The sequence below is a fragment of the Chaetomium fimeti genome (assembly GCF_033439085.1).
Source record: "Chaetomium fimeti strain CBS 168.71 chromosome Unknown B0H64scaffold_13, whole genome shotgun sequence".
Lineage (NCBI taxonomy): Eukaryota > Fungi > Ascomycota > Sordariomycetes > Sordariales > Chaetomiaceae > Chaetomium > Chaetomium fimeti.
In genome coordinates this window covers 279,875-302,297 of record NW_026944341.1, presented here as the reverse complement: position 1 = coordinate 302,297, position 22,423 = coordinate 279,875, and the positions used below count along the sequence as shown (strand labels likewise).

Here is a 22,423-nt window from a genome sequence, read left to right as displayed (position 1 = left end):
CACCGAAAAGATGCTCGATGCACACGGTGGAGAATTCGGGTGCCGACGTCGACCAGTGGAGAACTCGAGGGAGTCGAGGCGGGGCTTTCTTCATGCACGTCGAAGGGGAAAGGGGCAAGGCGAGACACAATGACAGTGCCATGCTCTCCCATTCTCTCCCATTCATGGCCAGCATCATCATCACCTCACTCGATGCGGGCTTGTTGTGGCTTCCCAACCCGGAGGTTTCCACTGCAAACAGACTCCAACGATGTCAATGATACGCTGGCTCTGCAAGCCTCATTAGCGCCCTGCAAGTCTGTGGGGACGGAAGAAGCGGGCTGCGGGGCCCAATGCCAATGCCAATCAAGGCCAGATGAACCCCTGCGCAAGAGTGCTGGCAACCGATGCTGCCACGTCAAGAGCCTCGATGGAGCCCCATCGACGACAACCAAGCGGGCCCAAGCCCGTTTCGACTCAAGCGGCCGCAGATTCGCGAGGCGGGTTGCACAAGACCGAGATGAGATGGACACAGGCCAGAAAGAAACAATGCCGGAACCTCGCGGGCTGGTTACCGCTTGGAACATTGGATCCCCCCTTGTATCCCTTGTACCCCTTGGATTTCTTGGATTTCTTGGAAGGCTGCAGCTGTGTGGTTGGACGTTGGGCTCTGTTGATGCTGCCACCACATCTGGCATGCTGTGATGGGCCAGCCGAGCCCTTGTAACACGCGGTGGGTACCCCTGGCCGAACCATTTTCGACCACTCTCCGCCCTCTACGGCAGCTCCGAGCCCAATTGACACCCACAATTTGACAATTTGGAGGGCGGTGGACTTCGGAGACTGGGCGCGGCGGCAGTCTGGTGATCTGTTGTTTGGGTGATTGCTTGCGTGGTGACTCAATGCCAGCCCCCTCAGACGTCAGATCCCTCCTCAGCCTCTCCTCGGCCAGTCCCCCTTGGCTGCATGAGTGTCGCCTTAGGCGGGAAGAAGGCCACATGGGACCAGGGCATCCTCTCCGGTTATATAGACAAACCGAACCGTCGTCCAATTCCACTGCCGCAACACCATCCCCATCTCTCCAGCCCGCCCCAAGATTGGACGCCAGACCATCGTGAGACCCACGGTAGCGATCCATCCAACAATCGTCAAGAAGAGCATCATTGGCTCTCCTTTCTTCCTTCCCTTCCCTCTTCCCCTCTGCCGGCCCCGTCGCTTTCACGGACGATCCGCCCAAGCTGGCTTCCCCCAAGGCCCGCAGTTTCGCCTCCTCCTTCCAGAGCACCCGCGCCAAACCACCGCCGGCCCCGTCCGCCTCCAAACCGAAGATGGGTTCCCACATCGACGCCGACCCTACCCAGGCCGTCGACGGGCTAGTCCGGGCTATCCGCGACCTGACCTCGGACCCCAACTACAAGCTGGTGGCCGACGTCTTCAGCGAGTTCCTGTACGTCAAGGAGCAGAACAACAAGCTCTCGAGTTCGCACCAGGTCGTCCTGGAGGAGTACCGCAAGTTCCGGAACGATCTCGAGGACCAGAAGGGCGAGCTCGTGAGCGAGAAGAACGATCTCGAGCTCTTGGTGCAGGAGAAGGTGCAGGAGATCATCCAGCTCAGCGCTACCAGGACGAGGTTAGAGGGCGACCTCGAGGACACACAGAAGGCTCTCGAAGAGAAGATTGCCGCCGCTGCCCAGGCCGCTGCGACGGCCGCCCAGGAATATGCCGACCTCCAGGGCGCCACGACCAAGGCGTATGCCGACCTAGAAGAGAAGACGGCCAAGGAGTTTTCGGATCTCGAGGAGAAGACTGCGAAAGAGTATGCGGAGCTCGAGGATAAGACTTCCAAGGAGTATTCCGACCTTCAGGAGAAGACGGCTAAAGAATATGCCGACCTCGAGGAGAAGACCGCAAAGGAGTATTCCGAGCTACAAGAAAAGACGGCCAAAGAGTACTCAGAGCTCGACGCGGCCAAGGCTGCGGTTGAGGAAGAGAAGCGGCTTGGGGAGGAGGCTGCTGCCGCCGCCGCCGCCCAGGCCGCAGATGAGATCGCGGCGCTCACCGAGGCCAAGACAGGACTCGAGGAGGTCAAGGCCAACAACGAGGCCGAGATTTCGTCCCTCAAGGGGAATGTGGCCGACCTCGAGACTGCCAAGGCGGACCTCGAGCAGGTAAAGGCGGACAACGAGACCGAGATTGCTTCGCTGAAGGAGAGGATCGCGACTCTGGAGGAGGAGAAGAAGAACCTCGAGGAGGAGCTCGAGGCGGCCAGGCAAGAGGTGGCCACCCTGAACGAGACCATTGTTCAGAAGAACAACGAGATTGAGAGCCTCCAGGAGTCGCTGCGGGCGGCCGAGGAGCAGATCGCGTCGCTGCAGCAGACGGTCGAGGACAAGAACGCCGAGATCGAGGATCTCCACGGCAAGCTCACAGCCGAGGGTGAGCGGGCGAACACTGCCGAGGCTCAGGGCCGCGAGCTCCAGACACAGCTCAACGACACAACACAAAACCTCCAGCTCACCACCCGGAAGCTGACCGAACTCGAGCAATACCGATTGGTCCTCCACAGCGAGAACGACGACACCTAGTAAGTTCCTCCACATTACATCTCGCACGCACGCAAAAAATACTAACACCCACCTCCAGCGTCACGGTCCTCGACAAGATCTGGACGACCATCGTAACCCTCGTCGAGGGCACCTTCCGGCCCGACATCGACGAACAAACGCTCACCGACCCCTCCTGCTGGACCAACCTGCGCAACTCGCCCTACCTCAAGCACGCGACCCAGCTCCAAATCCCCCTCCCGCAATCCAACACCCCCGCCGCCAAGGGCATGCGCATCAGCGCCGTCCTCGCCGTCCTCTCGCGCGCCATGCACAAGCACCTCTTCCGCCCGGTCTACCTGCTCGACGACGACGACGAGAACCTGGTCAAGTTCCTGCGCGCCCTCGAGGACGAGGACCCGACGCGCGAGGCGCACGTGCGCGCGACGCTGGTGGCCATGATGCCGGAGCGGCAGGTCGAGCAGGGCGCGCGCCGCGTCAAGATGGTCGTGCGCGAGGTCTCGTGGCTGGTGCAGCATTTGTTGACCGCGCTGCAGTTCGAGGCCTTCTGTGCCGGGCTCGAGGTGGCGTGTAAGTTGGCGTGTGATCAGTGGATGAGGATTCAGCTGGCGCAGATGAAGATCGAGCCGTACTTTGGTCCGCCGTACGATGATTTCGATTGGCAGGTGCTGGAGCTGCCCGAGTTTGCTGAGGCGGCGGAGCGCGATGCCTGCAACCCGCGCGTGCGGGATGATGGGGATGACTTTGCGGATGATAGGCTGGAGACGGTGGAGGCGAGTGACAGGGCGCCGTCGGAGAAGAGCGCGGGTGGTGCGGCGGATGCGGCGCATTCCAGTGGGGGGTTCGACAACGCGCTGCGCAACCCGGATGAGGAGTTGATGGATGGGGAGGTTGACCCCGACGAGATTTTGTTGGTGGTGTGGCCCAGCATGTGCGCCGTCGAGAGCGGCGAGCTCATGTCCATCACGCAGGGCCTGGTCATCTCCAAGGAGCAGGCTCGCCCCGCGCTCGAGGAGCAGCGGTCGCGGTCGCGCCTCATCCCGAGGCCTGGGTCGAGACGCGCCCGCACGCTGTCGATGCCCGGTCAGAGCAGGGGGAGCAGCCCGACCCGTCAAGGCACTAAGCCGGCGCATTTCCTCGCGCAGTCGCTGACGGCGTCTGACTTGGACGGCCCAGACGACGTTTGAGAGTGAAGGTGAACGGCTTTGCTGAGTGCTGAGCCCAAACCTCTCTCCAAGGTGTCTGTCTGTCCTCTGTAATTCCAACCCCATGTGTCCCCTTTCCCTCCTCTTTTTGTTTTCTGTTATTTGCTTTCTTGCGGCCGCGGCCTGGGGGGTGGGTGGGTTGGGTCGGGTCGCGGCGGGCAACAAAAGTTTCATTTCCGTTGTACAGATTGACGTGTTTTTGGTTGACGAGCTGGAGTTGTTTTTCCCTTTTCTCCTGTCATAATACGCATCTTGGGCGGCGGGTATGCATCGCGTCGGGGCATTGCTAGCGCATGTGTATCCTAGGGGTTAATCGGTTCGGATAAACGGTTGGGCATGGGTAACCGGTAATGAGCTGATGATAATGTCGAGATTGACCTAATGGAACTCAAAATGCAAAGCATTGTATGGTGGACAGATTTGGTGTGTGATGATAAATAAGTACACGGGGCTTAACGAGAATGATGTCGATGGCAGGTCGAGAATCACAAATTACCTACCTCCCGTGACCTTTACTACTGCTCTGTGCTATTGAAGTGCCCAAGTTGAAAGATCACCAGCATAGGGCTGGTCTCGGGGCAGCGCAACTCGTCATCAACCAAACATCGATTCTGAGGATCGCGGAAGGATTTGTGGTGCGGTTAACACATGGATGCAACCCGAACCATCCAATAATTACTTTGCACCGGAACCATATTCGCTCCTACCCAGACTCCCATCCCCGACGGCGTCCAGACAAGCGGAGCGGAGGCCACTCCGACGGCACCGTGCCAAGCCGGCTCCGCACGCCAGAAAGCGGGATTCATTCTGGAGGCTTGGGTCTCAACATTTAAGGCCCGCACCCCGTTCTAGCTAGCTGGAGTCGACAGAATGCATAGAGTTCGGTGCAGTCAATTTGACGCAGTCAATTTCACCTTTCAACGCAGGGAGTTAATGAGTGGTGTGACTCAGGGTTAGGTATAGGGATAGGGCTAGGGTTAGGCGTTGGGTTAGGGTTAGGGTTGGGGTATGTACGTTTAGACGGAGATATTCGTGTGTTTTTATACCGAGGCTACTTATACGGCAGAGGTGGCAGTAGGCGTTGTAGAAACCAGATAGGCGGTGGTTCGGAGGACGGGGGTAATGTCTCGCCTCAAACTGACTGGGTTCTGGAAGTTGCCTTTGGCCCTTGGGTGAATATGCGCCCGTCGACTGTTGTTTTTACTACCAGTCTGAGTCCCAGGCCTCTAGAATTGACGAGAAAAGAACTTCGTGAAATTGCTAGTCAAGTCCACCACATCCCACTCGCTACCAACTTACCTCTAGGTAATGTTCTTTTCCACGGGCACTACAACCAGTCGTCTTCCAGACCCTGTTCCTCATCCATGTTCGCCATGACCCTGCCGACCATCACTTGCAACTCCGCGTCAAAGCTGTCTGCGCATCTGACGCCGGGGGATTCGAGTGGTCCATATAACATCCATGCTGAGAGCGGCCGGAGAGTGCCGTGAGAGCTGGCGTTGGCTGCTAGGGCCGTGTCTTGCCCGGCCCGATCGAGCGCGGCCTCGTATCCTGCCGGCGGTCCCTGAACCATCCTCTTGCCCAACGTCCCAGCGGATACATAAGCCGGGAACTTTTCCATGCCGCGGAACTTATGCATAATAAAGGGCGCCTTTCCATATCCTACCGGCAGCGTCCGGATATCATGCCATACGTAGTCCACGCCATCCATCGTCAGCCCAGCCTTTTCTGCTCTACGGGCCTCAATCCCATTCAATCGTTGGCCTTCAGTGTCCCAGAACAAGAAGCCAGAAATCCAACCCGACAGCTCCAGCGGCGCCCAACCGCAGACATTAGAGGACTTTGCAAACACAATATTGGACCAAAAGTCCCTGGTCTCTTCCGAGTCAGGCTCGTCAAAGCTCTCGACAAACCGCTTGAAAATCGGCGTCAGGCTCGCCTGATACGCCGTGGGCTCCTCGCCGAACTCGGCCAACCTCTCCAGTTTGGCCAACAACTTCTCCCAATCCTCCTTCTCACCCAACAAAGTGACGCTCGGCAGACCGCAGATAATCCCACCATCAAAGCGGAAGTACGCCTTCATGAGGCCCATCATCAAAATAGTCGCCGTCATCTCGTCATCCTTGGTCGTCGTCGAAAAGTCCGGCATGATCCAATCGCCCAGCCACTCGGTCTGGACCCGCGCCTGAATTTCATCCTTAAACCTCTGCAGCACGAGCGTCCAGCTGACATCCTCGACAAAAATAGTCTCCTGACCCTCGTGCTTCACAAACAGGTGCCGCACCTCCTCCGCGTTGGCATGCATATAAAAGTTGAGCTGCGCCAAGACGGTGAACCAGACCTCCTCGGGCCGGATCTCCAGATGCAGGTGCTCGCCCCAGGCCTGGATCGCGCCGCGGACGAAGGAGTCGCTCGACGGGAAGATTTCGGTTGCGTTCAAGTTGGACGTCTCCGCCCCGAGCGTGCCGCTGTACGAGGAGAGGATGATGTCGACGGTCGGGTCCGGGAATTCCGACGCGGCTGAGGCCCGCAGGATGGAGTTGGAGTCGGTTGCCCCAACTGGGGTCGTCGGGACCCGGAGCGGTTTGGGCGAGCCGCCTGGGAGGATTACCACACCGGTGGTGGCGGGGCCTGGATGGGTGGGGGTAGGAATAGGGTTCATTGTGACCGGCAATGGTTTTGGATTGACTGAAATTGGAGTGTTTGATTTCGTTGCCAGGGAAAGAGAAAGGAGGACGGGGTTGGCGCAAGGGATGGTGGGTGTCTTAATTATCATCATAATAAGGGTGCTGTCCCGTTGGGCATCCCGCATTCCCCTGGCGGCCCCCAAAGCCAAGACACACAAGGCTCAAGGCAGCAGCACATGCCTTGCAGATGTATTTTGAGCATTGAAGCTTGCTGACGACAGGTGACCGTCTTGCATAGACTGCCAGTGTTCCCCGATATGCGGGTAAGTATGCCGTGTTACAGTTGTATTTTCGGATAAATTGGAAGATCTAGCACAACAGGACTTTGGACAGTGGCCGATATTACATGTGGTCGTCGTTTACTGAACTGGAAGAATTGTTTGTCCATGACCGTGGTTCAGGTGGATTCATCTACGCTCAATACTTCAGGTTGCCGAGCAGCAAAAGATAAATCAAAGACTGCTATTTGGGACTACCTTCTATATACAAAAAGTATGTAGTCACGAGCGGCCGCTTACCAGCTTGTCGGGCTCGCTCGCCAAGTCTACCCCCGTCCGTCGTCTCTTCGCACGCGTCACCATCCCCGGCGTGCCCCCCTCGTCCATCTCCCTTTTCCTCCGCCTCTTTTCCTCCTCTGCCCTCTGCGGCAGCTCGTTCTCCCTGAATGTCTCTGTTAGCCGCTGGCGTGGTCAGTATGCGCGGCAGTGATCTACGTACCACCTCTCGAGCTCCCGCGGCGAGACATGGCGCAGGATCTCGCTGAACGGCACCAGTTCCCGCTCCCCCGGCCGCTCTGGGTAGCTGATGTAGTACATCGCTACCGTTTGCGTGTGGCCTGGCGGGAAGTGCGGGAGCCGGCGTGGGGCCATGATCTTGTCGACGATCCGGCCCGTCGTGCCGTTTTCTGGTTGCCGCAGCGAGATCCGCGGCGGCGGGATGGTTCCAGGGACGTATGGCCCAATTTGGGCACGCGAGACGTCGGCACTGGTGGTGTGGTTGCGGGGAGCGGCCACGGGCCTCGACACGGGGGGAGACGCCGAACCCGTGGTGGTGGTGGTGGAGGCGCCGCGAGGAAGGAGACCGTCGGCCATAGCTATTAGTATTTAAACCGAAAACTTGAGGCTCGGTTGTATTAGCTGGCGGACGGTCAACTACTCGAAAACCAAAATGGCACGAAACTGGCCTTCTTATAAGGACGACCGACGGCTCACAATGAGCCCGGGCCGAGCGGTCGCGGTGGCGGCGGGTACAGTTGGCTCCGTGGTTTAGAATGTCCGAGCGCGACGGACTCCTCGACCAATCCTCATATGAGGTACCTCGGCGAGGAAGAGCAGGGACCTGGTGGCAGCACGTCATACAGTGACAGCACGTCATAAGCAGAGTTGAGGTGCACGAGATGCCTCGGTCTGTTGTGTCCTGTGTCCACTGAATGTGGTACAGCCTGGGATAGCTCCAGTAACCACGCAAGGGCAGACTGTTAGAAGATTAGGGTGAGTGCTAGGAGCCAAACATAGATAATTCCGTTGATAACAAATAGGAGGTGTAGTCTGTGGACAGTCCGCAAATTCATACAAGCAGGATACGAGAGACGTCCTTGACGAAGTAGCCTTTGATGTCCGGTACGAGCATGAGGACGGTGTGGCATATTGAATTCGTAACTACCAAGCTCGTCATTCACACATAACGCTGAAGTACGTAGGATGTATACCATTTGTTGTAATACGGCATCCAGGTACGTTGATAAAATCTTCCAACGCGAAGCATGTGGTTCCAACACACGATGAAATGCTCGCGGTTCGTTACTGCTCGCCAAAAGTCGGGCGGTAGTCGAGCAGGCGCCAGCTACCTACCCAACGGAACTCGGGCAATGGAACTCAAGTTGGCACACTCCAGAGGCCCATACATAGACTCACACCAACCATGTTAGCATTTCCGTCCGCCTGGCCAAAGCTAAGAGTTTAAAGACCGAGGTGAAACTATTAAAGGAACCGGGTTGCCATGCGGCGGCCTTTGGGGACAGGGTCAAGACCTCAAGCACAGGGCGGGCTTATAACTAGCAGGGTATCCAAACACAGATCACCGATTCACCACACGTGAAAAGAGTTATCTATCCCATGTATTTTATTTTTGCCCAGTGTCAACTTGTGGAAGGCCGTCTAGACTCTAGCAGGATACGTGTACCTTATAAAACTCCGGATAGGGGTCACCAGCTGCCTACATTCTTTATGAACCGCGTTTCTCCTTATTCCTTTTATTTATCAAACGATCCAAGCCTACATATCCGTACCAATATCTTAATCCCATCTTATGTTTTATCTTATATCACCTCTGATTTCTACTATCAGTAGGTACGTATGTACCTACTTATTTGTCCGGGGCAACCAGGTAGGCGGAACTAAGTTAGCCGCACCCAATGCTCACGTCAGTTGGCTTCGCCTACTATATCCACGCCATCTCTCAAACAGTTTGTTTTCAAATTAATCCTTAAGTTGTCGGTGTTGCGACCAAGTGCCGAGGGTCTGTCGTTATTTTAAGGAAAGAATAACGTGGTGCAGCTAGCCTATTCGGGCCTGTCCAGCCCCGAGCCAGCCTATTCGAGTTACGCCGTCCAAATACTAGCCGAGGTCGCGCCGTCACTCGACTCGATTATTGGCGGATATCTGCACGGCCTTTCAGCAAAAGCTCCCGCAATGTTATCCCAACCGAATAATTGGTTCTCTTGACAAAGCAGTCAGAATGTCAGTGCGATGAATGATGCCATTCCAATTCAATTGGCGAATTAGACGGGGATGGGTTCGATAGATACGACAATATGGAGAAACGCCAGGGCAAGTCATCCCTCCCCCCGCCTGAGATGGGGGATTCTCTGTATGTAGCATCCGGGATTCAGTCTACCCCCGTCCGTCGTCTCTTCGCATGTGTCACCATTCCCGGCATGCCCCTCTCGTCCATCTCCTTTTTCCTCCGCTCCTTGACATCCTCCCGGGCGACGGGCTTCGACACGGGGGGGTATACGAACCCGTGGCGGTGGTGCTGGAGGCGTCGCCGGAAGCGAGACCGTCAGCCATAGTTAATATACAATCTGGGTCTGCCCGTAACCGATTAGATCTGTTATTCCCAAGCCGCCAGGCTCCGGGCTGACCGACTCGACGCGGAAGGAGTTGGCCAAGTCGGTCCATGCGCCCGGCAACCGTCCCGCGGCTCGCCCCAACCCCCCCAAGGCGCCAGGCTCTGGCCTGAGCGAACCGACAGGCAAAGAGCCGGCCAAGTCGGTCCATGCGCCTGGGAACTAGAAGACTTGCAACGCGGGGTCCTCCGACGCCGAGAACGTTCGGCAGCTGGACGACGTGGAGAGTTGGTGGAACGCGGCTATGAGCACCACCAAGAAGTAAGACATGGTTGCTCAAACCGTTCTGAATCAGTCAGATCTGTCGTTCCCAAGCCACCAGGCTCTGGGCTAACCGACTTGACCCGTAAAGAGCTGGGCAAGTCGGTCTATCTATGCTCCCGGTAACCGTATAGTGGGCTCGCCCCAATCCTTCCGATAGGCTCTAGTCTCGGCCTCCGCCGTGCCGGTGGCGACGGGTCCGATTGACTCGTAGGATTGAAATATCCGAGCGCGGTGGACTTCTCGACCAATCCTCGTATGAGATACCTCCCTCCCCTCCTCAACTTCACGTTATCCGTCGTCATTCTCCCCTCCTGTGCCATCATCCCATCCGTGCTTTGACGCCATCTCAGCGCTTGGTCCTCCTCATGGAATGACTCACACAAAAGGTCCGAGCAATTGTTCATATATATATAGGTAGGTAGTCAAGGTCTTCAGTCGGTTAGCTTCTGGACAATCCCAACCGCCTCTACTGCACTTAATTACCCGCACCCGAGTCAGTCAAATAATCATGGTCCTCACCGACTTAGCACGCCGAGAGCTGGCGAAGTCTCTGCATGCGCCTGGGAACCGGGCAGCGGCCGGCCCCGACCCCCCCAAGCCGCCAGCCTCTGGCCTTACCGACCTAGCACGCAGAGAGCTGGCGAAGTCCGTACATGCGCCGGGCAACCGGGCAGCGGCCGGCCCCGACCCCCCCAAGCCGCCAGCCTCTGGCCTTACCGACCTAGCACGCAGAGAGCTGGCGAAGTCCGTACATGCGCCGGGCAACCGGGCAGCGGCCGGCACCAACCCCCCCAAGCCGCCAGGCTCTGGGAAGGATCAGGCCAAATCGGAGCAGGCCGAATCCGTCCAGGCCAAATCGGTCAAGGCCGAATAGGTCAAGGCGCCTGGGAACCGGAACACTCGCGACGCGGGGCTCTCCGACCCCGAGAAAATCCGGGAGCTGGACGACGTGGAGAGTCGGTGGACCATGGCTATGAGCGGCACCAAGTAAGACATGGTTGCTGCTAGGCAGGAGGGGGTATCTGTACGACGGCTTGTGCCCTGGTCCTGGATTTTCGCAACATACGATGGGAGATTCCGTACGTAGGTATGGAACGTCCGGGATTGAGGGTGGGCGGTTATGGAGCCGGTGGGTTTTCTTATGTTATTTGACGAAAGTGGTCAGGCATATTGTTGCTAGATGATCGCTCAGCGTAATTTATTTGATTTGTTATAACAATCTTGGTCGTCTAAAATGTGCAATGTGAATGGTGATGCTGAATTGATGATTCATGGGCTTCGCCCAAATGATAGTAAGACAGACTGGGCCCGTCTCTATGTTAGGATGGCCACCAAATGACTCCAAGATCACCGCGACCCATACACTACTTTCCTTACCAACACGACTCTTTGTCCAACCAACCCATCGGACAATGGATGAATGGTAGGCCGTGTCCTAGACAAAGCAGCAATAAACCGAGTTCCAGGTGCCTCGGTGGGGAACTCGAGAACACCATAAAGGGCTTCTGGCCTTGGAATGCTCTCTCACCCTGCACGATACGCCACACAGCAAAAGAAACACACAGCAGTCCAGATCCCACACGAACTCAATTGATCGGACCAAGATTCATCGAAACCGACAGCAGCAGAGAAAGATCTTGCCCCGCAACAACCGGCACCCGCCGTAATTACACACACGCACGCCGATCCTGAGAGAGCCACACCACACGTTTGCGGTCACGATACGAAACGAACGAAAGAAAAGGAAGCGCGATGCCCCTAACAAAGAAACCGACCCCGAAGGATATCGAGAAACAGAGGCAGAGGGCGTTACGAAGGGGGGGAGTGCACGGCGGTTTCTCGCAGGCGCGCCTCGATCGCATCTGCAACAGCATGCAGCCGCTCATGACCAAGCATGCGAGCGAGGATGAGCTGAATAAGATATTTCGGGATGTGGATGGGTATGTGGCCGGCGGGAATTCTGGGGAGGGGAAGGAGTCTGGGTTGGGTTGGAGGGGATTGGTGGGTTGGGTGTCGCGGTTGAGGTGTTGTTGTTCGAATGGGAGCGGAGGGGGCGGGCGAGAAGACAGGTGATGGGATGGGATGGAAGATGGAATAAGTGATGGATTAATCGGCGAGATAGGTAATTGAAAACTTTGGCGGAAAAACCGAGAAGAACTGACAGAATTTGAACCTCCGTCGTACCTTCCATCCCACCTGCCCTGACAAACATTTTGAATTTGTCGCCCTCGTTTACCTCCGGCTTCGGGTTATTCTCGTCGCATTTACTAACCATTGAAACCATCATTCCCATCATCCGTTCTACCGACTACCAATCTCTATATACCATACTAGAGAACGGACTTTTTGTACGGGTAGTACGTTGTCGTTTTGCGGTGCGTTCCAGGGGTCCGCACTAACAATTTGGTAGCGTGCAAGCTTACTTTTGCGGTACCCCTTAACAATTGCAGGGTACATGCTGTTACTGTTTTATTATTGGACCAAAAAGTCTTGGCTTTCAGGCCGTAAATTTACCCCTGATCTGATTTTAATTTTCCAGTTTTTTTCCATTCTTTTCTTCCTTCTAATCCAGTCGATAACTATCTACCAAACCTAACGACTACTTGCATTACAAGCCGGGAAACCGGTTGCGATCCAGGGCACGGGGTAGAATTCGAACCTAGAAGGCAGGGCACAGGTTAGAAGCCAGGCTACAGGTTAGAAGCCAGGGCACAGGTTGGAAGCCAGGGCACAGGTCAAACCCAGGGCACAGGGCACAGGTCCAGCCTAGCATACCAAATAGAAACTAGCATATCTATATAGTATATATGCCAGTTGCAACCTCGGAATTTAGTTGTAAATTCGGAAGTTAAGTCGGGAGTTGCAAGCTCAGAAATCCAGGAGGTATTTCGAGGGTTAGGGGTATATAAAATATCGGTAAATGCAATCACGTGCTAAAAAACCGACCCGAATCAACCAGCCCGCGAAGCGGGCTGCACACCCCTAGTACGTACTGCACCAACGACCCTGAAGCGGCAGCTTAGCCAGCTCGCCTTTCTCCTCCACCTTGTCGGCAAACCTGGCTTGGAGTTGCTTCTCGAGAACCGACCAGTCTGGCTCGTCCTCATGTACTCAGGTACGGAATAAATTCGAGTTAACAGGGAAAAGCAGGGATGTAAAAGTGCCCGGCGCGGCCGGCTGTCAAATTTCTTGAACCCTGCGATCATACCCCTGTGGCGTTCACGCTAGCCATGGAGAGCACCCTTGAAGACTCCGCTGCTCCCAAACGTTCTCCCAACTTTCATCAGCAAACACTCCAAGCAAACTGCAAAAGCCAAGTGACGGACCGATAATATGGACGCAATCCGGCACCTAATCGGGGCTTCTCCCGCGCGGAGCCCACCCCCTCGTGTGGCGACAGACGACATCTACCCCCTGCACATGCTGGACGACACGAAAACACTGCGGGGCATCGTGGTGACCTGGGTCCTGCGCTTCAACGACGTGCTGGATGCAAACCAGCTGCACGCATCGCTGTCGAAGCTGCTCGAGATTGGGGACTGGAGAAAAATGGGCGGGCGGTTGAGGCTGGGCGACGACGGAGAGCTCGGGATCCATGTTCCGCGGCCCTTTACGGCAGACCGGCCGGCCGTGTCGTACTCCCACGAAACGCTGGCCGTCGATATCGATGACCACCCGATCGCCAAGCAGCTCCCCAAGGCCACTGACGGCCCATCCGTCCACACCGTTCCAGGTGAAGGCTTCCGGTGCTTTGCCGCTCCGGTCGGTGCGCCCGAGACCCTTGCCGATTTTATCCACCGCGACGTGCCCCAGCTGTCGCTCCGCATCACGTCCTTCAACGACGCGACGCTCGTGGGCCTGTCGTGGCCGCACACCCTGATGGACGTCATGGGTCAGCAGGCCCTTCTCCGCGGCTGGTCCCTGGTGCTGGCTGGCAGGGAGGCAGATGTCCCGCCCGTTTTGGGTGCGCGGGAGGACGCCATCTGCGCCGCTGCCGACTCGGTGGTCGGGGAAATGGAAAAGGAGGAGTTCCATCTTGGCAAGAAGCGGCTGGGAGGTTTTGGTCTGGTCAAGTTTGGACTGCGGTTTGGGTCGGACCTGTTGTGGAACCCGACCGTCGAGACGCGAACAATCTTTCTGCCCAAGGCGACGGTGGCCAAACTGCGAAGCCTGGCCCAAGACGACCTCACCACGTCCTCCGGGGAGAAGCCGTTTGTCAGCGAGGGCGATGTGCTCACGGCATGGGCCGCGCGGGCCGTGGCCTCTTCACTGCCGCAGCCGCGGCCTCTCACAGTCCTTCACGCGGTCAACGCGCGCTTCCGACTCCCGTCACTCCTGGCGCGGGCGGAAACGGGTGTGTACATCCAAAACATGGCGGTCGCCGCATGCAGCTTCCTCCCCAACTACGTGGCTACGGGACCGCTTGGGCCCATCGCCCTCGAGAACAGGCGCCACCTAGCCGAGCAAGCCACTCCCGGTCAGGTACTCGCCTGCCTTCGCGAGCTCCGGCAGCTTCCCAAGACGGAAAGCGACCCGTCTATGGTGTGCGGCGAGGCCGATGCGGTGCTTGTGCCCTTTACCAACTGGACGCGCGCCGACATCTTCAACGCGGCCGACTTTGGCCCGGCCGTGATACGTCCTGGCGACGTGTCCTCCGAGAGAACCAACCCGCCCGGCACCATCGTGTTCCACCATGCCGGATCCATGTTCCAGGGGCCCCAAGTCAGGAATGTTTTTGTGCTGCTGGGCAAAGACCATGAAGAGAATTGCTGGATCACGGCCATGCTGCTGCCGAGGACTTGGGCCAAGATCGAGGAGGATTTGAACGGATTGCGTGTCCGATCGTGATAAAACAACATCCATAGTACAATTGTCGAGGGGGACCTCGGAGATGGCCTTGGACATCATCCCACAAGTTGATCATAACCTCGCCAAACCCATCGCTGTACCGTTCCCGCCAGCCCGCCTTCTATCACCATACATGCTGGTCCTGGCTAGGAGCCGTGCCGCGGCCCTTGTGGCAAACCACCCAAGTCCCCCCTGGAGATCAATGGATGGGACCGACCTTCCCGTTGAACACTGCAAGTCGGGCCACGTACGACATACGAGGTAATACTGTGGCGACGCGAAATGACAAGATTCGTATGGATTGGTGACTGACAATCGAGTTCTGGCGGTGTGTACATACCAACTGTTTGCTCGCTACCTACCTACCGCGAGATTGTTTGCTACTTTACCACGGAATGTGGCGTGCCATCGCCCTGGCTGCTGCCCCTTCCGGTCCTTCCATCGGAATTTTCTTGCACAAATGGCCAAATGCCATTCCGGGTTTGCAGACTGAACAGGCCAACCACTAAAATTCACGTGGCCTTGTTCACTAGTATTGTGGCTCGGGTGACCTGAATATATGCCGAATATGTGTGGAAAGAGCTAGCTACGTTGATAAATACTTCATAGTCCTTGACGATTTAGCGCCGTGTATGATGATCCCCGGGCAGCATTCTCTCTTGCAACAGTGAAACTTACAACAACACCAGAATCGTCTCCAGGCTGCAGGCAACGACGATCACAGACAATCTCAACCCGGAATTTCGGAACCGCCCATAACGCTACGAGTTTCTGGCTTCGCCGTCATTCGAAAGGCCGGGCCGCGGAGGGCTCGGCTGCTCCGGTGTATAACGCTACCGACATACAGCGGCTCTTACGCGACCGGGTCAAAATTTGGGAAACAATCCGCGGCATCACCGGCCAGCCTGGTATCTCTATCGGTGTCATTCACCAGGGAAATGAGTTTTCGAACATAACTTTGGTATGCTCGATGTCTCGACGGCAAAAGCACCCGACAAACACACCCTTTACTGCATCGCGTCCTTATCCAAGGCCTTCATGGCTGCGTCGCTCGGCCCGCTCGTCCGGGAGGGCAAGCTTACGTGGGATAGCACCATCCATTCCGTGGTTCCCGAGTTCAGACACTCCCAGAAGCCCGCCGAGTTTGCGGAAATGACATTGCGGGACATTTGCTCGCACCGAACCGGCCTGCTCAGTCTGGACGAAATCACCCAAGGCCTCGACGGCCGAATCCTCATCGACAAAAAGGACGTGGTCAAGGTGTGCAACGCCATGCCCGCCAAGCATCATCTGCGGAGCAACTTTCTCTACAACAACGGCCTGTACGAACTGGCTGGCCGCGTCGTGGAGACCCTATCGAGTTGCTCCAACTGGGGCGATTTCCAAGATGACCGCATCTTCGAGCTCTTGGGCATGACGAGGACCACCGCGTTTCGGGACGTTCACGACAACGACAAGAATGTTGCCAAGCCGTACATGATTCTCGCCGACGGCAAGCCATCCCCCGTACCGCCGACCGAGCTGTCTGCCGATTCCATGAACGGGGGCTAGGGTGGCCTCCGCAGCTCGGTCGACGACTTGCTCAAGTGGTCCGCGTGCCTCTTATCAACCCTGAACAATGACAAATCGGGAGCAGGTACCGTCCTCAGACACGCATCGCCCATTTTTGACAGATGTGCCATCGCGAATCCCAAGGATGCGCAGGCTGGCGACTCCTGCGCCGGATGGTGTCATCACCGCACGCCTGCCGAGCTTGAGTTAATCTCACCCAACAGGGTCCTCGTATCTCTAGTCTTGGGTACCGATTCACCGTCTCTCCTTGTCTACGGTCACCAGGGGGATGTCCCCGGATACACCTGCAATCTCTACCTCATTCCCGACACCAATTCTGCCGTGGTAGTCCTTTCCAACGGTACCGGTCTGGGCGACGCCACAGACTAGATTGCCCAAAACGTCATCCAGACTATCTCGGGGCTCCGGCCTGAGGTCAACTTCATCGAGGTGGCGAGGAAGGCCGCCACGGTTTATCGTTCACGCTACGAAACCAACTTCCGTTCCCCGCTTGAAAGCCACCGAGGCTCCCGAACCCCGTTGCCAACGCTCGACGACTTTGTCGGCACCTATGTGATAGAAAATCTCGATGTTGCCTTTATCGAGGTTCATTCGGACCCGAATGACCTGGCCGGGCTGCAGATGATGGTCAATGGTTGCCGCGACCAGGTACTGCCGCTGCGACACTACAACCATGACGTGTTCTGTTATTTACCGGACAGTTATGATGAGTGTCTGAAACGAGGGTTGCTCTTGACGGAGTGGTCTACTTTCTTGATCTCCTTCTTGCGTGACGATAGGGGGGTGGTCAATGGCATCCGCTAAATACATGTGTCGTGATCAGGACTAACCATACGCAACCCACCGGGCCTAGCCGGTCACGTCCCGGCCCTCGACCGGCCAGCCTAGGTACCGGCCCCTTCACTAATCAAGTCCCTCAGCTCGCACCCCGCGCGTTCGCGATGGCGGCGCATGTTCGTCGCTAGGATCCTGTTCCCGGCTCGGGGACGCGAACCAACTGCGCCCGACCCTCGAGCTTCGCTGCCGGCCTTGCTGGCCTTGGCTCACTTATACCGCAGTGGCCTCCCTCCCCTCCCCCCGAACCCCAGAACTCCCTTCTTCCTCACCTTCTGGTCGTTCTTCCTACTCCTAACGCACTTCTCAACTCACTATGAGGGTACAACGACAGTCGCGCTTCTCCGGGGTAGACCAGGAAAGGGTCAATGCCCTGCAAAGTCTATAAAGTAGGTTTGAAGTTGCGCCTGGCCTGTCTCTACCTCACAGGGGGAAGCTGGCCGTTATCTACCTGCCCATCAGCCTTGCGCAAACATTCGCCTCCCCGTCCTGACCACCGTCGGCCTCCCCGAAAGCGCCATAATCCTCTCTACGGCCGCCATCAGCTCCCAGTCCTTCCCCGGCGCCGCCACCAGATTGGCAACCACGGGTAGATGCTCCGTCTGCCCCGTAACTCTGGACTCATAAGGCACGTCGCCGATGGGTACCGCGATGTCAGGGGCGCCCAGGATCGGCGATACGAAGAGCTCGTCCAGGGCCGACTGTTCCTCGGGCGAGGGCGAGGGTGTGTCGCGATAGTTTGGCGCGGCGTTGCTGATCGGAAGTAGGACGAGAACTTCCTTTGGCCCGTCCTGTCGACTGCCTTGGTGAAAGAGACTCTGCATCAGCCACTTTTTATACACCCTCAGCCTGCCGTCGGCTTCCTGGTGCTGCGCGGCCGTTACTGCTGCTCCCTTTGCCCATCGGCGTTGTACGAATGGAATCACGTAGGGAGCCCTGCCGTCATGTGCTGCAGCGTACTTCTCACGGAAATCATCGCTAGAGTGATAGAAGGCGTAGTAGTAGGTCCGGGCGACGACATCTCTGAGGTATTCGTCGACGTCGTCAATGGTACCTTCGGGGTGGCTTGATCTCCAGGTTTCTCGGATAGACATTTTCCTGATGGTGGCAGGAAGATGGGCCGCGGCGTCGCCAAGAAAACTATCGATTAGGGCCATCTGCTCTCGGTTTGCGACGGGAAAGTAGTCGAGCGGGTAAACGATCTCGTAGGAAGGTAGCTCGGAAACCGCCCTGTGGCCTGCCTGGCTGTGAACGGCCTTCTCAGGGATCCAAGACCTCAAGGCCATCTTGAGGTGCTGGAGCTCCCTCGTAAAGATGCATGGTGTGTCGAATGGCGCGTAGGTGGTAACCATACCGCGGAGATCGACAAGATCGTGTGATGGGCGAAATTGCCAGACGCCGTTCACCATGGCTGGGCGCCGCCCACTGCCGCTGGTGTCGGTTCCAATCCCGCAATCGACCCAGTCGTAGGCAGCTACCGCAGCAGCGCTGCCGCTACTGCTGCCGGCAGGCGATTGATAGCCGTCTCCACGGGGATTGAAGGCGGTATGGAAATCCACCGCATCCATTGGTTCTTCGCGTGCGATCATGGAGCTCAGCTTGGTCAGGCCCAGAATATGTGCGCCGTCGCGGGCCAGTGATCCGATCACGGCGGCGGTCGAATCAGAAGGCTTGCTAATGTCGTAGTAGGCTCTGTTGTTGAGCGAGGTCCTCAGGCCCTTGATGCGGTACAGGTCTTTAACCACTACGCGCAGCCGTTGGGGAGATTGGCTCAAGCTTTCAGGCGATCTTGCAGGCACAGCAACACTGAGGCAGTCATAGGACGTGCCGGCGGCTCGCAGCTGCGAAAAGGGGTCCGCGTCGTGCCTGGGGCGGCATGAGCTTAGCACTCTAGGGTATAGAGCTCTACAGAGGACTCACCAAGTCGTTTTGGGCTTTAGAGCCGTGAGAAATGCTCCTTGCACATCGTCGTAGAGCCGGTGGACGGGCTTTAGCGCTCTATCCAGGTACAGATATGGCCCCGGCGGAAGCCGATCAGCGAGGTCTTTGTCACTAGGAACATCTAACCACTTGGCACCAAGTGCCTCCAGATGCCTGCCAAGGTCTGAAGCAATAGCAGACTGCGCATACTTGAAATCGACCAGGATGAGGCCGTCCAGGAAGTGGTCTCTTCGGTATACACCGCAGCTGTCCTCCATTGTGGCAAGGTACTCATCGAGCCATTGTGGACTGACGGGTACTCCTTCCTCGGCGGCGACCACGGTAATGAGAGAATGCGGCGCAGGGTCGACTGCGCCGGGCTCGAACTATGAGGGCAATCAGCAAGCTTTCATGTGTGGTGGTGAGAGAGCTGCATACAGGGATGGCTCCGAGGGCAGCATATTTGACCGGGCCGCGGACGAAAGCAATATCGTTGTCAGCGGCCGACAGGGACATGCCGGCCATTAATTGTCGTGAAGGACGCAGAGGTCGCAATATGTCCACGATAGAGCCGACGCAGCAGCGGATCATGGCCATTTAGATGCGCATAAAACGCGGTTCCTGGTAGAGAGCTGTTGGCGGATGGCAGTGATGGGAAATCGCCCCAGCGAATGGATTGTTTTGTGATGACAAAGGAGGACTCTTGATGTCGGACGGCGTCGTCGCGTCGAACTTGAAGTTGCAACGAAATATTACTCGCGGAATCGTATTCAACTGAGCGGACTTGCTGGAAGCGAGGGTCAGACAAGTGTTCAAGGGAGGTTGGATGTACCTTCCATTGTAGTACATGTGCTGTACGTACCGTACCATACACGTACCGTAGGATGTCACACTTTGTCTGAGAATTTGTATAGGAACCTTCAGAGCCCAATTCGGGGCCTATATGGCCAGCCCGTCCGTTGCGTCCAAAACAGTGAATGTGGTTCCAAGCAAAAAGTTCTAATCTGGGCTCTGGCCATTCATTATTGCGGAGTGACAGTGATCGAGTGGGCGTTGTGACAACTCTTCCCGACCATCCAATGCGAGTACCTTGCTTTGTGAAATACCGTATGAGCCCGGAATAGTACCTGGAATGTACATGAGACATACAGTGCGTGACACCCAACCGCCCAATTTCCATCAGGCAGCTGTGCCCCCCAAAAGAATTAGTTGCTGCCCAGCCACCTTGTACTACCTACCAGTCTACCCTTGCCTTCCGTGGCCCTGGACGTTCCAGGGAAATTTGAACGCCCCCTGGACCGCTTCCCACAAACAATCACATTTGTGGGACTACCAGAGCTTTTCGGTTTACTAAGTGCTGCCTTTTTTCCGCCCACTTGTCTGTGACACGGCAACAAAGATGAATGACACCCCGCAAGCTCGGCAACATGAACGTGTCCACGATACCGAGCAAACACCCCTCCTCGGAGGAACGCACAACGCGCAGGAACCCCGCACCGCTGAACCCGACGCTAACGACCTAAGCAGCGCCCGCCTCGCCGTGGTGTTTGGGAGCATTTGGGTATGGACTCTCCCCACCACGACGTGCTCTGATGTGCGTTGACTGACGGCTTTTGATCCTCTGCCGCACCGACGATAGATCATTGTCGTCTTGACAGCTCTCGGTGAGGTTACGAGGTTCAACCACCTGTGTAGGGACGGGTGCTAACGGCTTTGTTCATCCCCTGACAGACTCAACCATCGTCGCTACTCTCACCGCCGTCATCTCAACCTCCTTTTCATCGTTCAACAACCTTTCCTGGTTTGGTACCGCTTACTTGGTTGGGACTGCCGCCACACAACCCTTGGCTGGAAGATGGACCGATATTTACGGGCGCCGCCGGGGCCTGATTGTGGCTGGCATTGTCTTCGGCATTGGTACCCTGCTTTGCGGGCTGGCAACTCGGGAATGGGTGTTCATACTCGGCCGCGCTGTTGCCGGGGCTGGGGGAGGCGCAACGACTGCGACCTCCACATTTGTCGGCGCCGACCTGGTGCCGCTGCGGAGACGCGGTGTGGTCCAGGGCATTAACAACATAGCGATGGGCTGTGGCACTGGGCTTGGCGGGCTTGTGGGTGGTCTGTTCAACAAATGGTTTGGCTGGAAAATGGCTTTCCTAGTCCAGCTCCCGATTGTTGTCCTCGGCGTCGTACTCTGCGCTGTGGTCCCAGACATCCCGTCACGCCCGGCCAAGGAAGATCATGGGCGCCGGCTGGACTATGCCGGCTCCGTCACACTCGTTCTCGCCATCGTCCTGTTGCTGGTTGGTCTCAACGCCGGAGGCAACCAGGTGGCGTGGAGCCACCCGCTTGTTTGGTCGACCATGGCCCTGGCCGTCATCCTCTTCGCGCTGTTCTTGTACATTGAACTTCGCTATGCTGCGCAGCCGATCATTCCCCTCGGTCTTCTGCTGCATCGCACCGTCTGGTCTGGTTGTCTTACCTACTTCTTCGCTCACATGGCTGCCTTTGCGACCATGTACTACATCCCCATCTACCTTCAGGTTCGGGGGAGCGATCCCACTCACGCCAGCCTCCGATTCATTCCGCAGAGCATAGGGACTGCCATCGGTGCGTATGGGACCGGCTTGTTGATTAAGGCTACGGGTAACTACGTCTACCTCTCAGCCGCTGCTCACGTCTTTCTCGTTGCTGCTTCGGCTCTGGCTACGACGCTAGACGGGCAGACACCTTCCTGGTGCCCCTTTCTATACCTTGGCATGATGGGACTGGGGTTCGGGGCTATGCTTGTGACGACTATGCTTGCGCTTATTAGTTCAGTGGAGCATTCCGAACACGCCGTTGTCACTTCCGCATCGTTTACTTTCCGGGCTATCGGATCCTCTACTGGCATCACCGTCGCTTCAGCGGTTTTCCAAAACACTCTCATCCGGGGTCTCCATCGACGATTGGGCGACGGAGAAGATATTGATGAACTCACTGAACGTATCCGGAGGAACTTGGACGCCATCTGGGAGCTTGATCCGCCGACGCGTACCGCTGTTCAGGATGGCTACATGGAATCCCTACGTTTTGTCTTCATCGCTATTCTAATCATAAGCGCGATCTCAATGGCCTGCAGCCTGGTCATGAGGCAAAACAAGCTTCACAACAACCTTGCCAGGCGATGAGAGTGCCTTCTAAGAATCACACCGAGATGGCGTTGGACGAATGCGGAGTGGAGCTGGATCGTAAGTCAGTTTCTTTCCAACCATGTCAGGTTGGTCGGAAAAGGAAGACACGGATGGGGGTTGGGGACCCTGGCGCTGCTAGACACGCAGGTTCACTGCATGCGCACGTGGGCACAAATAGCAGAGGGGAAATTTGGTTGATTCCCCGCGTTCATCTCTGTACACCAGTTAAAACTCGGACTGCGCACTCTTT

The 22,423-nt window shown here is 56.8% G+C and overlaps 7 protein-coding genes across 7 annotated transcripts; 4 read left to right on the top strand and 3 right to left on the bottom strand.

Annotated features, from left to right (window-relative positions):
* Positions 1 to 1,202: 1,202 nt before the first annotated feature.
* On the top strand, positions 1,203 to 3,867 carry B0H64DRAFT_59231 (uncharacterized protein). The gene is made up of 2 exons (XM_062808480.1): positions 1,203 to 2,563; positions 2,623 to 3,867. The coding sequence occupies exons 1-2, from the start codon at positions 1,308 to 1,310 to the stop codon at positions 3,728 to 3,730; spliced, it is 2,364 nt and encodes a 787-aa protein (XP_062653979.1). The 5' UTR covers positions 1,203 to 1,307; the 3' UTR covers positions 3,731 to 3,867.
* Positions 3,868 to 4,903: 1,036 nt separating this feature from the next.
* Positions 4,904 to 6,642, bottom strand: B0H64DRAFT_412426 (uncharacterized protein). The gene has a single exon (XM_062804927.1). The coding sequence runs from the start codon at positions 6,558 to 6,560 to the stop codon at positions 5,076 to 5,078; it is 1,485 nt and encodes a 494-aa protein (XP_062653978.1). The 5' UTR covers positions 6,561 to 6,642; the 3' UTR covers positions 4,904 to 5,075.
* Positions 6,643 to 6,887: 245 nt separating this feature from the next.
* B0H64DRAFT_378669 (uncharacterized protein) lies at positions 6,888 to 7,526 on the bottom strand (the record flags this gene model as incomplete). The annotated part of the gene is made up of 3 exons (XM_062802600.1): positions 6,888 to 6,914; positions 6,954 to 7,095; positions 7,153 to 7,526. The coding sequence occupies 3 exons, from the start codon at positions 7,524 to 7,526 to the stop codon at positions 6,888 to 6,890; spliced, it is 543 nt and encodes a 180-aa protein (XP_062653977.1).
* A 5,300-nt stretch (positions 7,527 to 12,826) lies between these two features.
* Positions 12,827 to 14,747, top strand: B0H64DRAFT_59197 (uncharacterized protein). The gene has a single exon (XM_062808479.1). The coding sequence runs from the start codon at positions 13,160 to 13,162 to the stop codon at positions 14,672 to 14,674; it is 1,515 nt and encodes a 504-aa protein (XP_062653976.1). The 5' UTR covers positions 12,827 to 13,159; the 3' UTR covers positions 14,675 to 14,747.
* An 890-nt stretch (positions 14,748 to 15,637) lies between these two features.
* On the top strand, positions 15,638 to 17,505 carry B0H64DRAFT_452496 (beta-lactamase/transpeptidase-like protein; the record flags this gene model as incomplete). The annotated part of the gene is made up of 3 exons (XM_062807203.1): positions 15,638 to 16,180; positions 16,226 to 16,570; positions 16,637 to 17,505. The coding sequence occupies 3 exons, from the start codon at positions 15,638 to 15,640 to the stop codon at positions 17,048 to 17,050; spliced, it is 1,302 nt and encodes a 433-aa protein (XP_062653975.1). The 3' UTR covers positions 17,051 to 17,505.
* A 33-nt stretch (positions 17,506 to 17,538) lies between these two features.
* B0H64DRAFT_421011 (amidase signature domain-containing protein) lies at positions 17,539 to 19,278 on the bottom strand (the record flags this gene model as incomplete). Its single annotated transcript, XM_062805503.1, has 2 exons — positions 17,539 to 18,946; positions 19,001 to 19,278. The coding sequence occupies 2 exons, from the start codon at positions 19,276 to 19,278 to the stop codon at positions 17,539 to 17,541; spliced, it is 1,686 nt and encodes a 561-aa protein (XP_062653974.1).
* A 941-nt stretch (positions 19,279 to 20,219) lies between these two features.
* On the top strand, positions 20,220 to 22,396 carry B0H64DRAFT_412418 (major facilitator superfamily domain-containing protein). The gene is made up of 3 exons (XM_062804926.1): positions 20,220 to 20,561; positions 20,640 to 20,664; positions 20,732 to 22,396. Exons 1-3 carry the CDS (start codon positions 20,400 to 20,402, stop codon positions 22,168 to 22,170), a joined length of 1,626 nt encoding a protein of 541 aa, XP_062653973.1. The 5' UTR covers positions 20,220 to 20,399; the 3' UTR covers positions 22,171 to 22,396.
* Positions 22,397 to 22,423: the final 27 nt, after the last annotated feature.

What these genes read in the sequence shown, in the direction of transcription:
- B0H64DRAFT_59231 (XM_062808480.1), top strand. Translation starts at nt 1,308, where the DNA reads ATGGGTTCCCACATCGACGCCGACCCTACCCAGGCCGTCGACGGGCTA. An exon ending in AGCGAGAACGACGACACCTA is followed by an intron (nt 2,564 to 2,622) that starts GTAAGTTCCTCC and finishes ACCCACCTCCAG; the next exon opens with CGTCACGGTCCTCGACAAGA.
- B0H64DRAFT_412426 (XM_062804927.1), bottom strand. Translation starts at nt 6,560, where the DNA reads ATGCGGGATGCCCAACGGGACAGCACCCTTATTATGATGATAATTAAG.
- B0H64DRAFT_59197 (XM_062808479.1), top strand. Translation starts at nt 13,160, where the DNA reads ATGGACGCAATCCGGCACCTAATCGGGGCTTCTCCCGCGCGGAGCCCA.
- B0H64DRAFT_412418 (XM_062804926.1), top strand. Translation starts at nt 20,400, where the DNA reads ATGAATGACACCCCGCAAGCTCGGCAACATGAACGTGTCCACGATACC. An exon ending in TGGTGTTTGGGAGCATTTGG is followed by an intron (nt 20,562 to 20,639) that starts GTATGGACTCTC and finishes CACCGACGATAG; the next exon opens with ATCATTGTCGTCTTGACAGC. An exon ending in TGTCGTCTTGACAGCTCTCG is followed by an intron (nt 20,665 to 20,731) that starts GTGAGGTTACGA and finishes ATCCCCTGACAG; the next exon opens with ACTCAACCATCGTCGCTACT.